The following is a 17,500-nucleotide window of genomic DNA, read 5'->3' as shown; positions in this document are numbered from 1 at the left end:
CACACGCACTACTGAGAATGAGAGAGAGAGAGAGAGAGAGAGAGAGATAAAGGAGAGAGAGAGATAAAGGAGAGAGATAGAAAAGGGGAGAGAGGAAGGGGAGAGAGAGAACGTCTAAGAGTGTGTAGGATACTGTGAGATGCAGATGGAGAGTCAGAGAGAAACCAATTCTTTGAAAGTGGAAATGATATATCCAAGTTGTGCGTATGAGTAATCGTCTGTGTGTGTGTGTGTGTGTGTGTGTGTGTGTGTGTGTTGGTGTGCATTTATACAGAGACAAAGAGAAGTAGAGGGATGTGAAGAAAATCGCCTTAACATTTTAACTGTTTGCACAGCGTGTTAAGGGTATGAATTTTATAATAACAGCTCTTAAGTTAATTGCTAAATCCCACCGAAATTATCAGTAAACAAATAAAGCAACACAAGAACAATAGCATATAAATAGATAAATAAATAAATCTCGAACGAAAATTAATTATATAATAGCATAAGTAAAGAGAAAAAGTATTGTAACCCATTGTCTAGCGAAGGAAAAGTGTTTCGTTATTTGAGTAACGAGATTACGAATGCGTCTTTGTCCATATTGAAAGTTAGAGATGGAGAGGAATGGGGAGAGAGAAGTAAAAAAGGAAGAAGAAATGAGAGAGAAGGAAGAGAGGGGAAGTAAGAGGTAGTGTGAAGGAAAGGAAGACGGTGCGAGAGAGGAACACGCGAATATTCTGTATGCAATTAATCTAATTTCGTTTGGCAACCGCACAGAGGAAATACGATGTTCTATGTCTATGATTATTATTGTTGTTGTGGTTTGGATTTTATGATATTAACATATTACTATTAAGATATGAAGATATATATATATATATGTCAAGATGCATGTGTGGGTATATTATGTATATGTGTGTATATATGAGATAGATAGATAGATAGATAGATAGATAGATAGATAGATAGATAGATAGATAGATAGATAGATAGATAGATATAGATGTAGATATATATATATTTGTTTACATGTATATGTATGTATATATGTGTATGTTTTTATGCATGCATTTATTCATTAATTAATTAAATTACACGTAATCAATTCAATTTCACATTAATCCAATTTCACGCATATATATGTCTCCACTGTCCCGTTTTTGCTCCCAACTTTGACCCATAAATCCTAAATTCTATTTTAGAATTTATGGGAGCATCTGTCTTTGAAGTCCCATATCGTCGTTGAATGCTCGAAATGAGGAGTAGATAGACAGCCGACATGGTAACTGCTTGATTGACATCGAGCTCTGTACTACGCCAGTTAAGAAACACCAACAGTTACAACAACTAATAATAAGTCAGACATGGATAATGACTTCTGTATCTGACTACAACTGGTAGAAGTCGTCACGGCCGGGAATCCTTTAATTTCAAGATTTATTAAGAATATAAATGATAGCACCAACGCAGAAGATGGTTACACTAGATAATATAGTCCTAAACGCATTCCGTCTGAATAAAAAAGGGGATAGACCAGGGTTATATTTTTTTGATTGAAGGTCAACCCAATGAGAATTAATTTGAATGTTAACCTCCAAAAATTACATGACACATCATAAAGTATGTCATGGATAGGATGGCTACGGTTGGAATGGTTTCTTTCACTTGTCTAATCGACGTGTATTTAATTCGTTCTGAACCCCCACTGGGCAGAAAACGTGTCTCATTATGTAATGAGGTCCGGGGTAGTGGGCAACCACGATCGTTAGCACGGGGGTCGTTCTTTACGTTTTGAGTTCATATTCCACCGAGGTCGACTTTACTTTCATCCCATCCAGGGTTTGAGCACTGAGTCGATGTAATCGATTTACGACATCCCTCGAAATTTCATGAATTATTTAATGAGGTCCATAAAGCACTTGAGAGAACTATATGATTGACACGATTGGAATTCATTTGATCGTAGTTTCGTTCCGTCAAAGCTAACTCCGGATGAAAGAACAACGACAATTTCAAGGACAATAACATCATAGAAGACAATATCTCAGTTATTTAATATCCACTCTACAGATGAAGTTTTAAACACTGTTAAATTTTCTCTCCTTTCATTTTAGCCTGTAGATAGAAACTTGTTCTTTAACTACACACATGCCTCATTTACAAGAGCTATAATTGAGACATATATAGTTACATCTCTCTGCCAATCACAAGAACTTTAAGTGCGGCTTATAAAGTTGACTGTCGAGCTATTCTATTGAAATTTTCTTCGCTATTTATTTATAAGATCTCTTTTCAGTTAACAAAGTCTCAGAACAATAGCTCTGTTTGTTACAATTGAGATGTTTAAAAAGAAAAAAATGTCAAGTGCCTGCACTTTAACCCACAGAAATGGTAGCTTAGGCGTTTATTACAATTTACATCTCTAGTTGATCAGGAAGAAGCAGAATAAGAATAAGAATGCTAGAACGATCTTCCACTCAGGTAGAGAGTATTTAATGTCAACTCGTCCTTGTTCTTAGAAACGTTATAACATTTATTGAAAAGGAAAACAAATTCTTATACACAATATCTTTGTTTCGAGCAGAAGGAGAAAACAAATTTCAGAAGCAACTATCGACAGAAAAAAACAAGTCAATATGAATAATAAAAAGAAACAAACTAAAAAATAATAACCACTAAACACCGACAACAACAAATGGAGATAACAACATATATTAAATTTCAAAATCGAGAAACTTAATAAAAAGTGAAATAAAAATGAAGAAGCAGTTTCTTACCTGCAGGGTTTGAAACCTCACACGTTCGATTGCCACTTGATAAGAGTTTGATAAAACGTGTTGGAAATCTTGACATAAGATTCTCGCTAAAAAAAAAAAGTCGATATTTAACCAATTTCTTGTTAGTTATTCTATTGTAATTTTTTTTCTTTTGTAAATATATTAAATTTTATTAACAAAAAACGATAAAAAACTGTCGTCTGCTTTTTTCCATTTTCTTTTACGTCTTATGCGTGTGTAAGTCATTTTCGTTATAATATTTTTTTGTAGATTTTGTTTACTTTATTTTGTTTTGTTTTTTTCTAAATTTATTGTTGATTCAGACAGGCTGCAAGACACACTATATTTGTATTATCTTTCAATTATTTTACTCTTTCCTCATATATATATATATCGCACATTTCTGTTTAGCATACAAGCATGTATACAGATACACATACACTTATAAATATACATGTATGCATATGTCTGAGAGTCTAATCTCTGCGAGTGTGGCATGCCTATGCGTATATACATGTATGTATACGTAATATATTATATATACTATGTGTGTGTATTTGTAGGTTTATGTATGGGGACATTCAAGCGCACGCAGTTGCAAAATTTCAAACGAAAGAACACTAGTCACCAAGTATTGGCGCTATATTTTCATATTAGCTAGATATGAGTTGGTAGTACTGCGTGATTCAGTTGGTAAAGTCGTAACGTTGTCATTTCGTGTCCAGCCCCATAGCTCAAGTGCTATCAACCTTAGACTCGGCTGGACTAGATTCCTCCATTTGAATGACACCTGGTTGAAGGAAACAACACATATACGACGTTACTGAAATTCTTCAATAATATATATTCTTGCTATTATGTTAAACTGTCGTGTATCCAAATTTGCCCATTATTATTATTATTATTATTAAGGAGGCGAGCTGGCAGAATCGTTAGGTTCTGAGTACTTAATTGGTACTTAATTTAACGACCCCGAGAGGATGAAAGGCAAAGTCAACCTCGGCAGAATTTGAACTCAGAACGTAGCGGCAGACGAAATACTGCTAAGCATTACGCCCGGCGTTCTAACCATTCTTCACGGTCTCCGCCTTGACACCGACAATAATAACACAGCAACAACAATGTGATGACCGAGGTCATTAAACATTCAAACGAACCCAATTACACGGCGATCGTTGATAGACAAATAAGATGTAATGTATAATACGTTTAGAACCCCCACTGACTGTCTCTCTTTCTCCCAATCTTCTCCTACTTTTGCGGATCAATATATCACACTCCTCCGCCTCTCTCTTTGTATCTATCCATCGTTTTCTCTTATGTCATAATACGTTTTATTCTTTATTTCAATATTAGAAATGATGAAAACGGTGAGCTGCCAGAATCGTTAGCACACCGGGCAAAGAACTGCTTGGCGGCATGTCAGCGGTTTTATGTTCTGCGTTCAAAATCCGCCTAGGCTAACATTGCGTTTCATCTTTCCGGAGTCGATAAAGTAAGTACGAAGTGGACACTGGGGTCGATGTAATCGACTTACGCCTACTCCCTGAACTTGCTGGCTTTGTGCTAAAATTTGAAAATAATTTAAAACATATGATGACATTGGTGAGACTGTAACATCGCCAGCACAACGGACAAAATGCTTAGAGGTATTTCGTCTGTCTTTATATATATATATACACACGCATATGTATTTACATACATTCTTATGCATATATATATATGCATATATACACACGCATATGTATTTACATACATTCTTATGCATATATATATATATATATATATATATATACACACGCATATGTATTTACATACATTCTTATGCATATATATATATGCATATATATATATATATATATATATACACACGCATATGTATTTACATACATTCTTATGCATATATATATATATGCATATATATATATATATATACACACGCATATGTATTTACATACATTCTTATGCATATATATATATATGCATATATATATATATATATATATATACACACGCATATGTATTTACATACATTCTTATGCATATATATATATGCATATATATATATATATATATATATATATATATATACACACGCATATGTATTTACATACATTCTTATGCATATATATATATATGCATATATATATATATATATATATATATATATATATATATATATATATACACACGCATATGTATTTACATACATTCTTATGCATATATATATATGCAATATATATATATATATATATATATATATATATACATACACACGCATATGTATTTACATACATTCTTATGCATATATATATATATATATATATATATATATATATATATATATATATAAACACACACATATCAGTCTTATATCTTCCACGCTGAAATTGCATATATTTATATATGTGTGTGTGTTTGTGCGTGTGTGTATGCATATAAATATACATATATTCATATGTATGTGTTTGTGTGTGTGTGCGTGTTTTAAAAAAGTATACTTTCTTTTGTCACACGTGATTTAATTACGGCGATACTTTAGACACTCATCAACTTTGATTAAACGAAGCATTTGGCTGATACATTTTGCTGTGTTTCCAATAATAAAACAAGAAAAGTAAAGAATAAAAAGAATTACGAAAATTATTTCTTGCTTTTGAAGCTGAAAGAATTTCATAAAGATTGATTGATTGAAGACAGGGAGGAAGAGAGTAAAGAAGTGATATGAGCGATGGGAAAGAGAAGAATAAAACGAAATTAGTGAATAAACTCAAAAACAAAAACAAAAAAAAATGCAACAAAGGGAAAGAAAATAATTCTTCGAAAAGTAACGAAATCTGACAAGGAAATATAATTTAAATTATACATATAGAAACTGACAGATACATTCATATATACATATATATATATATATATATATATATATATATATATACATACAAACATATATACACACATACATGCATATATATAAATAGATAGATATTTAGATAAATATGTATGTCTGTATTATATAATTACAGGGAAACGCACGCATACGAGTGTGTGTGTGTGTGCGTGCGTGCGTGGTTGTTTACACATTGAAAAGAGACACACACGTACACATAATCATACACGCATCGATACATAGATTTGCTTAAACATACATTATATACATTATATATATATATATATATGCGGATGCATGTATTGAAACGTAATATCACCGTTAGAAAACTTTGAAATCCCTCCATATTTTCACCTATTAATAGGGTTAACAGCGTTCAGAAACTCCTCTTTGTTTTCACTGAATTAATGTTAATGGCTACCATGAGTTGGACGTAAATGACAAAGGATCTCATTATACAAATCTATGCCGATTTTCCCCACCCGATTTAGTCTTGCTAACACATGTACCCCTTGTTTACTTAGTCAAACAGCTATTCCATATCAATCGTTCTATTCACCAAATTCGTTGTTTCTTTTCTAAGAAGAGTCTGCATTTCCGGTTGATTATTACTGCCATTTGTGATAACCTGAAAATATATAATTCCGTTTTATCTTCTTAATATTTCACCTCAAATAAATATATCCTCGCCGAGTAAAGTTTTAATCGAAGACTTTCTTGTAGTCACCCCCACCCGGCTTTTATTCAGTAAATACACCCACGATTATATTACTATAAAAATAAGAACAACAATCAGGTTTCCAACCTCATTGATTGGAGCGTAAGATAAAACATGACGTAGGTAGTTTGTCTTCTGATCTCAAATTCCACTTATGATTACGTTTTAGCCTTCCTACATCTATGAATTACCAGCATAGGATAGTTATTACGGTGACCGGATTGTTACAGCGTCATTTATTTCGCATCTTTGCATTGCGAATTTCAACCCTTATGCGTCAAACTAGTTATTTTCTAATCAATAGGATGTTGGAATGTATGAAACACCTGGAAAGAAAACAACTTTGTATTATCTCTTGATAATAGCTTTACAAAACCTTTGGTGCAAGAATGGCTGTGTGGTTAAAACAGTCACTTCGCATCCATGTTGTTTAGGATTAAGTGCCATCACTATATGGTATCTTGAGCAAGTTTGTATCTACATACGACCAGGTCTGGGGGCAAAATCGCAGAATGAATTTGGTTGAAGTAAGCTCTGTATCTGTCGCTGGCTGATGCATGTTTATCGCCTAAGCATTGGTGTACTAATTGTTGTTGGCACTCCGTCGCTTACGACGTCGAGGGTTCCAGTTGATCCGATCAACGGAACAACCTGCTCGTGAAATTAACGTGCAAGTGGCTGAGCACTCCACAGACACGTGTACCCTTAACGTAGTTCTCGGGGATATTCAGCGTGACACAGTGTGACAATGCTGACCCTTTGAATTACAGGAACAAGAGAAACAGGAAGTAAGAGTGGGAGAAAGTTGTGGTGAAAGAGTAAACCAGGGTTCGCCACCATCCCCTGCCGGAGCCTCGTGGAGCTTTAGGTATTTTCGCTCAATAAACACTCACAACGCCCGGTCTGGGAATCGAAACCGCGATCCTATGTCCGCGAGTCCGCTGCCCTAATTACTTGGCCATTGCGCCTCCACGGTGTACTAATAACCTGGAGTAATAACTCAATATATGTACTCTGAAAACAACTTACACATGCAAGTGCTACCAGTTGGAAGCTCCACATATCGGAAGACAGAAAGCGTATGGGGTCATCAGGAGAGAATGCGCGCCGTTTCCGGGCTTACCTCTCTAGATGAAGCTTCAGTCGAATACAGGACAGTAGTAAAGTGTGTGGGATGAGAAAAGAATAAACAATTATGAACCACATTTGCTTACAGTTGTTTCTGTGCTCTCGGTTTCTTCATATATACACGCGTGTATATGAAGGGACTCTATGAAGGAGTCCCTAATATATACACGTCCTGAGTTCAAATTGCACCGGGATCGATTTTTGCCTTTCATTCTTACGAGGTTGATAAAACCGGAACCTCTGAAAGTGCTAGCCTCATGCCAAACAATATTTAATGTATAATTAAAACTCGTCCACACGTAAGCAAACTCATTTAATTCGTTATATAAATGCAATTCTATCTGGAGTGAGACGAAAGGAAAGAAATTGTTCTCTCCCGAAATAAAGATGTGCCTTTTACTTGAAATGTAAGAGGAACATACAAACTTAAGCTTTTTTATTTTAACTCTGCTCGGTTACGGCTGACCAGGGGCTAAAAAACATCACTATTCTGCTTTTAGTAGAGGCATTGAGGTTATTCTAGGTCACTCATCTTGCAAAACACGAAAATAGAAATAGAAATTTAATCGATTAAACGATTTTTTTTTTTACTTTTATTCGGTTTTGACAAGAATTTTCAGCGAGAAATGTTCATATCATATTCAAATCTCTATTAAAATTATTGTTGACCTATTAAATGTAAGGGACTTTAAAATGGTAACTCGAAATAAATATGCAGCGAAGATGGAACATTATTACCAAATTAATTACTTTTTTTTAAATAGTTCAACAAATGTGGTTCACTACACCAGTTGCGTTTCGGTATTGCAATCACCGAAAAAAAAAAAAATGTTGCTGATGGCTGGCGTGGCTGTACGTTAAGTAGGTTGCTTACCAACCTCATGGTTCTGGGTTCAGTCCCACTGCATGACACCTTGGGCTAGTGTCTTCTGCTAAAGTATGTGTTAATCCGCATGTACCCAGACTTTGTGGACACTTCTCGCTTGCAACCAATAAACTAGACACCACTGCAACATCAACGTGTCCAGTGGCGGTATTAAATCGAAACTTGGTTTAAAGCAGCCAAACGCAATAGCCAAGATATTCTCACTCGCTCCGTTGGGCTTCTTTAAATTTCCGTCTAACATATTCACTCGCAAGTATATTTTTTTTCATCCAACCGATTCTATGACAGAAGAAGCATGGTTTTGTGCTGCAATGTGGGATCATATGATAAGCTGAATGTGTTAGAAGCAAATTTCTTATCAACGCTACCATCTGATATTTCCCGATTCTATAAATGTGTGTCTAGATTAATATCTTCCGGGTCTATGATGGTTCAGGATTAAAATAAATACAGAATCGTGCAATATCTAATTATGTAAAGTGATAAAGCAAAGTATTGAAATATAAAAACAAAAAAATAATAATAATCTAAGTTAAATTTTGATATGATAAAATCGTATCAGAAATACACCGAACTAAAGAACTAAAAAATGACGTAAAGAAAAAAATAGGAATAAAAGAATAAAATTGGAATGTAAATATTTATATTTTTTTTTTTTGAAATTTCAAAGACAAAATCGTATTACGATCTAGGATGTGAAGTCAAAAAAAAAGGAACGAGCATCAGCAAAATCATGATTTCTCAGAGAACTTGCTTTTCTATTTTTGCTGAAGAAAAGAATGTTGCATTTTGAATAAGTGAACGACGCCTCGTAGGAGTGTGTATACATATACACACATACATATGCATACACACACACACACACACACACACACGTATATATATATATATATATATATATATATATATATATATATATATATGTATATATGTGCATCTATCTATCTCTATGTATATACACACACATATGTATATATAAATATATAAGTATGAATATGTATATATATATATATATATATATATATATATATATATATATATATATATATATATGTATGTATATATAAGCCAATAGAAAAGTTTGCGTACGTGTATGTGTGTGTATATATATATATATATATATATATATATATGTGTGTGTGTGTGTGTGTGTGTGTGTGTGTGTAAAAATGCATCTATATTTACTCATATGGTTGTATAATTATATAACAATGTTGATACGGTCGTATGTGCATATATAGATATCTATAGATATATTGATGTTTACATGCTTTTTATAACTATATGTTTGTGGACATATGTATGTATGTATGTATGTAGGTAGGTACGTATATATATATATATATATATATATATATTCATTTAGTGATTCATTTTATATACATGTGTATTTATATATATATATATATCTATATACATATCTATCTATATACATGTATATATTTGTATAAATATACATGTGTGCGAGTGCATGTATGTATGTTTTTATGTTACTATGTGTATGTAAATGCGCGTATATATACATGTGTATGCATATTCACACACTCTTATAAACGCATACATATACACACACAGACTCCCATATGCAAATGTATGTGGTACACGTTTGTGTGCGTGTCAATTTTGCCTGAACAAACCTGAAAGTGGAAACAAAAGAGAAAAAAAAATGTTAATATTGAAATATTTCGGGCTTTGATATTCTTTGCAAGCGAAAAGTTGAAATGAATAGGAAATGCATCAGGTTAGAATGGAAAGTAAGGAAGAGAAATTGGAAACAATTATAGAAATCTCAGAATATTTTATCGCGGAAGAGACACAAGGTGTATCAGTCTTTCTGTACGGATTCATTTCAAAGCTCTCATGTATTTGGGGTTCATTCCGTAACTCATTCGTTAGAGTAGAAAATATAGCGTTTTTCATGATAGACTGTGGCTATCAACTCTGATCAACGTAATAACACATTCGAGAAGTTAGCTGTGTAGGAAAATTTAGAAGTTGTGCGATGATAGGTCTACTCGCTAAGAAGATAAAAAGAAGAAATATAACGACGAGAAGGACAGAACAAATAGATTAATTGCAGGCGATGATAAATGAAATCAAATAGTGTTTATTCACTCGAATTAACTATAGATATCATTGAAAATAGAGATCAGAAAATAACCTTCACACATTGGAAGCTCATTCTAATAATACTAACAAAGATATATATACGATCAAAGTGAGTCATAAAATATTTTTCAGAAATTGTGGAGTCATTCCAGTATTGTTCCTCAAGTTTTAGTACAATGCGTTAGTAATAAGTCAACGAAATAGAATATTAATAAAATATTACTTGGTGGTATTAAATATAACAACAACAAAAGTAGACCATAAAGAACTTTTAAAACGGATTCTCTAATAGTCCGTGCGTTTAGCTATCTATAATGTACCCGGCGATGTCTGTTCCCCCTCAATCAAGATCTGTGTATGTGCGTGTGAGACAGGCAGAGAAAGATAGTGACATAGAAGCACATACATATTTATACACACACACACACACACACCCATATATATATATATATAGAAATGTATATATGTATATTTATATATAAATAAATGCACATATACACACACATATATATATATATATATATATATATATATATATATATATATATAAGAATAAATGAATATATATATATATATATATATATATACAAACATACATACACATATATATATATGTGTGTGTGTGTATATAATATATTTATGTATGTGTGTCATATTATTAAGAAATTCGAATGAGAAGTGGGATTTGATTTCTAATCATCGTTAAAAATATATTCGAATGGCTTTTTCCAATAATTGCCTCATTATGTTTTCCCTTAGAGAACGTTATTGATAGTGGAACACGAAATCATTATCACAATATACGTCTGAACTCATACCTACATAGATGCACATACACGCGCACGTATATACACGCATATACACGCACGAGTGCGCAAGTATATGTGTATGTTTGCCTATCAGTATATGTGTGAGTGTGTGTGTGTGTGTGTGTGTGTGTGTGTGTGTGTGTGTGTTTGTCTGTGTACGTCCCCGTCAACATTAGTTTAAATTACCTGTTTTCTATTCTGGTGTTAAGTAAGGGAAAACTTTATTTAGAATATGATATAACTGACCATTTATGTCATATATCAGATATGTAATTCACGCCCTACCTCACATACATTCACACACACACAAAAAACATCGGTTTAAACGTATCGGGATCCGACAACCTACACTACCTTTTGTTAGTCATAATGCTTATATCAAATGTAACATTTGTGTTCAGCCAACCAATAGGAAAGGGTCCCACAGATATTGCAATTATGAGGGTTGCAGGTCAGCACAGGCAGTATATTTACCGTCAGTTTTCGCCTTTGCCCTGCATCCTGAACTCCGTTAATGCTAGTTGAATGAATTTGACAGGATGACCTCCAATTTGTTCGCTCCAAGTTTGTAAATATATATATATATATATGAAATAAAAGCAACTCTAGTATGCTATAGTAAACATTATTAACCACATACGCTTAATGAATACGGCTCGTGTGTTTTCTAGTGCTGGCAATATGTTGGTATATATACGCTCTCAAACAGCCCGCTGTTACACTACCTCAGAGACATGGGCAGGCGAGGTAACTCACCTGCAATCCTATTTGGGAGTGACAGACATCGATATTTAGCCATTTGTGGCATGTCACTATCTTATTAATGCTCAGGTTGAAAGCAAATTACTTAGTCAGTCCGTGACTTATATGCTTATATGTTGCATCAGGTCATCCCATAAGTTGGTCCGAATTTTGATTAAAGAAATCAAATGTTGTATTTAGTTGAAATTTAATCATCAATGTACTTTCCATCCGTCTATTTACAAGCTTTTGAATCCCAACAATATAAAACTCCTTTGGTTTCAGAGCAAAGAACTCTGAAATGTCAGTTTCGATCCCCTCCTGGCTTGCGAAAGTTATGTTCCCCAAATGATTCTGCAAACTACGAAACAAATGCAAGTCTGAAGGAGCAAGGTCGGGTAGAAAAGGTGGATGAGCAAATATATATATATATATATACACATGTATGTGTGTGTGCGTGTGTGTATTCATGTGTGTGATCTTGGCTACTGCTTCTAGTTATATCAATATATAATATGAGCTGTAGGGCATTCGAATGTATTACACCGACAAAACTGCCTGAGAGGATCTGACGAGCTACAGACTGAAGCTAAAGAAACTGAGTTTGTACGCGTTGGGTGAAAACGCAAAATATATGCAGTGATATTTACTTGGAATATCGTGCAATATCGTGATTGGAATATAAAGCAACAGTGGAAAAGTAAGCCGCTGGATAATATCAATTATTGCACCCTATCCATCGGCAGTCTTGATACTATAATTTAACAGCTCGATTTTGACGAGACAAATTTGTTCATTACCTTGTCCCCAAAACTCGCGGCTCTGCGTAGATGTAGATTTATTAGAAAAATGATCCTCATCCTTATGTGAAATCACAAATGAATACTTATCACGCTAAGTAATGTAAATAAGGATGGGGTTGTCCCAGTCTCTCGTTCATCAGAAGCAGACACGCACAAATAGTGTCGTGAAAATGAACTGCCGATATACAAGATAACAGTGTCGTTGCTGAATTTTGATTTCAACATGTCACTGTGCATCGTTTAGTTAATTTATAGAATCACAGTCTTAATATACACACAATCCTATAAATACTGGAGAAACATGTGTATATAATCAACAGTAGAAGAAATCTCCTGTTCTCGCTAAAATATGTCGACACACCTTCGTAATTCTAGTTTGAAAACATCGTAAATATGTACGTTTCATTTACTATTCTGATGACTAAGTGTCAAGCATCCGTTTTCAGTCAAGCCGATAAGCGATGTTTACTTCCTGTCTTCAGGTTTAAATCGATTCACTCTATTGTATTTCCGCTTTCTTAAAAAAGAACATATTTTTTTTTTACGTTTCATCAGTGGAATTATTATTTTTGCCATATTTCTTCATTTCCGTTTGTATTATTTTTCGTTATATAATGTCTTCTTCTTATTGTATAGTGCAATTGTACTCGACAATTTCTGCAAAAGACTCAGTTTATTTATAAGGAGACGCGGTAGCAGTTTCTGTGGTTATGAAGATGGTCTGAAGTAATTATGATTTAATATGCATAAACCTGGTTAAATTTATGATATCCAATATCTCTGTTAAAGTCTTCGATTAATGTGTGCTTAAAGATTAAGGATTTGATTACAGGTTATGGTTTCAGCAGATTAAATTCAACATCTGCTTTTAGAACAAAGCGGACATTTAAATAAGCTTTCCCTCCAGAAACACACATATATCCAAAATAACTATAAACATGCATGTAGAAGCTAAATGTTGCATTACATATCTAGATACACATCATACGCTTACACACAGGCCCCAGCAATACACACACACACACACACACACACACACACACACACACACACACACACACACACACACACACACACACACTCACTCACTCACTCACTCACTCACTCACTCACTCACTCACTCACTCACTCACTCACTCACTCACTCACTCACTCACTCACTCACTCACTCACTCACTCACTCACTCACACACACACACACACACACACACACACACACACACACACACACACACACACACACACACACACACACACACACACACACACACACACACACACACACACACACACACACACACACACACACACACACACACACACTCACTCACTCACTCACTCACTCACTCACTCACTCACTCACTCACTCACTCACTCACTCACTCACTCACTCACTCACTCACTCACTCACTCACTCACTCACTCACTCACTCACTCACTCACTCACTCACTCACTCACTCACTCACTCACTCACTCACTCACTCACTCACTCACTCACTCACTCACACACACACACACACACACACACACACACACACACACACACACACACACACACACACACACACACACACACACACACACACACACACACACACACACACACACACACACATATATATATAGATATATATACACACAGTCAACAGTTACAAAGGTAACATATATACTCAGTTCAGAAGTTCGAACTCCATATCCCGGTTTTTGGTTTCCCCCAAATTGGCATCTCACAAATTTAGTTTTTCAAAAATAGCATTCAAAAAATTTGGGATTTCATAAAATCCGGATTTCTATTTTTGTACAATTCGGTTTTCGAACCTAGGATTTCGACAGTGGATTTCCAACCGTGGCTTCATAAAATCTGTCTATCAATTCTTTGTCCAACCTTGGGTTTCGAACCTCGGATGTCGAATCTTGGAATGTCGAACCTTCGACGTAAACATAATTAAATCTAATGTCAAAGCAACCAATTTAAACTAAAAATTCACGACACAAAACAGCTGCCAGACTACATCAATAATTATAGTTAAATGGTTAAAAAAAAGCTAGTTTGCTTTAAATTCACGCAAGCCTGCCGAGTAAACATTAGACACAATTTACAGTTAGATATCTATTAGAAAAGTTGGCTACATGAAAAATTAATTTATACACCCGTTAGCTATTTATACAAATTTTAACATTTATCTTTACAGAAAATAGCTAGCAAAATTACTACAAAAGGTGCCACAAATGCAGGCTTCAAAATTCACATGAATATTATAACATAACATAAGAGAATTTTCTTTTGTACTCACCAAGATGTGACACAGAAATTATCTTAAATTTGACAAAAGTTCCGGCGGATTCCTGGAGCATAAACAATTCCACAAATGCCCAACACAAAGCACACGAACCAAACAGGTAATCCAATTGAACAAAACTGTCACACAGGACAACTGTCACCAAGAAGGGGAGGGGCGAGCGTAAAATTATCTCTATTTATAAAGTTTGCCAGGGTATAGCCAATTTACAATAGTTTCAGTTTGTTCGCTAATAAATATAGCGTCCCCCATTATAACAATGGACTCACCTTTACAGAGAAACATGAAAACTGTTTTCCTGTTTACTTCACAGGTGGTTTGAGTTGTTTTTTGTCATGTTAGACGTAAGTCAAATATTTGTTTCATTGTGCGTCGAACCCTGTGAGTTTTAGTATGATTTTTTTTGTGAGAAGAAGGTGAGAGCTGTTGTTACTTTTTTGCTGTTAATATTATTGTCGAAGCGTCTTGTGCGTGTTGTCGTTTACTTGCTGTTGTTGTTTTTGTTCTTTTTCTCCCCGGTGGGAGTGAAGAAGGCATAGCATCATGGCAAAGTACGCGAGAACTGCTGCGGCAAGGGCAGCCACACCACCGTTAGAAGCCAGGAGGGTACATATTGATAAAGAAGAAATAGCAAATGGGATGTCTTTGGTTAAGAAAGAGGATGGCGCAATCAAGCTTGTCTCTACTCAAGAGTCTGCCGAAGAGAAAAGTGAGAAAAGGGTGGCTACCGCACGCAAACGGTCACTACAAATAACATTGAAAAATTATCGGAGGAAGATGTGAAGGAATGCCTAGGAAATATAATGTAAAAGGCGACTTTGGTAAGCAGAAGAACGAGATATGGCACGGCGGAGGTAAGGTTTGCAACCAAAGAAGAGGAGGCCTCACACTCCGCCGCTATCCTAAATGTTCCGAACGTAGTGAAAGCTGTAAATACTTGAGTAGCATCATTACTTGATGTTCAACAAATTTTGAAGATTGGAGAAAAACTGAATTAACAAAACTACACAGAAGATCTAGGATGAAATTCATTATGAAAGGAGGTCTCCAACCAAGGGCAGGAGTAGCATGTTTATACTTTGCTGGAATAGAAGGCAGGAGATGGTTAATATCATTAAAAGACTACTCGGTGTTGGCGAGAGTGGATATAGAATCCTCTGAACATCATAGTTTGTCATATGGTGTTCATCATTTCTCTTTTTTGCAATACTATCTATACCATAGAATTTCATCTGTCATCGATCTGAAATGTTGTCTGTATTATTGTTTTCATAACTAGACAACCTTACCGTAGACATCTCTCATTGGGTCTCCATAAGAGTCTATTACGACTATTTTATGCATGCATTACATCTTAATTTATTTACAAATGTGCTGATAGCTGAAAATCTGCGGATATACTTCATAGTAAGACTTGGTATAGAAAATAAATAATTTAGACTTGTTTGTATTTCACGTCCCAAAAGTATCAGTCGACAACTTGTCTAATATTGAAATCAGTCTCCCAGATTTAGTTATGAGCTTATCAACTGGGGCTCCAAACAAATTTCACAGTGGCTGTAAAATGTAAAGTAATCGATTGGTGATAAAACTGTAATAATACCACATAAAATGGCGTCATGCGGATTGTGCTTTTCCTGTCCACAGTGAGGCTGTGCAAACATGGCAGATGTTTGCGACTGTCTCGTGTGCGTCGTAAATTTTAATTAATTTACGAATGCAGTGATGACTAAAGATGTATGCATATACTCGATATTAAATTTAGTATATGCTTATGTGTGTATAGGGCATGCACACACACGCACGCAGATACACACACATATTTATATATGTATATGTTTGTGCATGTGTGTGTAAGTCTATGTGTACCTTACGTATGTATATACTAACACACAGAGTTTTAACTGCCTTTTCTAGCATGTAAGGAATCCTGTCAATGGTCTCATCTCTGTGTATAAAATATTTTATATACTCTTCTAATTTTTAAAAAATATGTTATGTCTCATGACGTAAATTTATGCATGCTAACCACTGGTAAAACATTATGTTAATTTATCACCTTGCCTGCGGCAACTATAAAGATTAACTAAAAATGAAACACCCTGGGATACCCACAACTGATATCTTTCTATGCAGTTTTTCCCCGACAAGATTAACCTCGTTTAGTTTCAAACATCGTAGCAATTGCCTCAGTAAATGAACGCATTATATTTATCATTTCTTAGTAGTTTTAAGCCGCTATTAATCATTACTATTCAAATATGGCAACATTGATCTATATAAGTGGAGCAATCTTGTCCGGTTGATTCAGATATTACTTATGTTTCAGTAGTCTACATATTTATACAATGTTATAATA

The 17,500-nt window shown here is 34.5% G+C and overlaps 1 protein-coding gene across 6 annotated transcripts in view; it reads right to left on the bottom strand.

The window, feature by feature from the left end:
- The window catches only part of LOC128250621 (uncharacterized), a 391,225-nt gene that overhangs the window by 271,820 nt on the left and 101,905 nt on the right, over positions 1–17,500 (bottom strand). For 2 of the 6 annotated variants that reach the window (XR_016238038.1, XM_089340040.1), the window contains exons 1-2: positions 15,136–15,327; positions 2,760–2,845 (exon numbers count right to left, since the gene is read on the bottom strand). Coding sequence is in view for 4 of the 6 variants with exons in the window: in XM_089340040.1 (XP_089196166.1) it covers positions 2,760–2,845; positions 15,136–15,196 (147 nt within the window). In the remaining 2 variants the exon portion in view is untranslated. Of the gene's footprint in view, positions 1–2,759; positions 2,846–15,135 lie in introns of all 6 variants that reach the window. The other 4 variants (XM_089340039.1, XM_089340036.1, XR_008266648.2 and 1 more) reach the window with 3 other exon arrangements.

This window comes from Octopus bimaculoides, chromosome 23, assembly GCF_046866305.1.
Source record: "Octopus bimaculoides isolate indiv1 chromosome 23, ASM4686630v1, whole genome shotgun sequence".
Lineage (NCBI taxonomy): Eukaryota > Metazoa > Mollusca > Cephalopoda > Octopoda > Octopodidae > Octopus > Octopus bimaculoides.
Note: the sequence above shows the minus strand (reverse complement) of the source record. Positions and strands in the feature narration are given on the sequence as shown.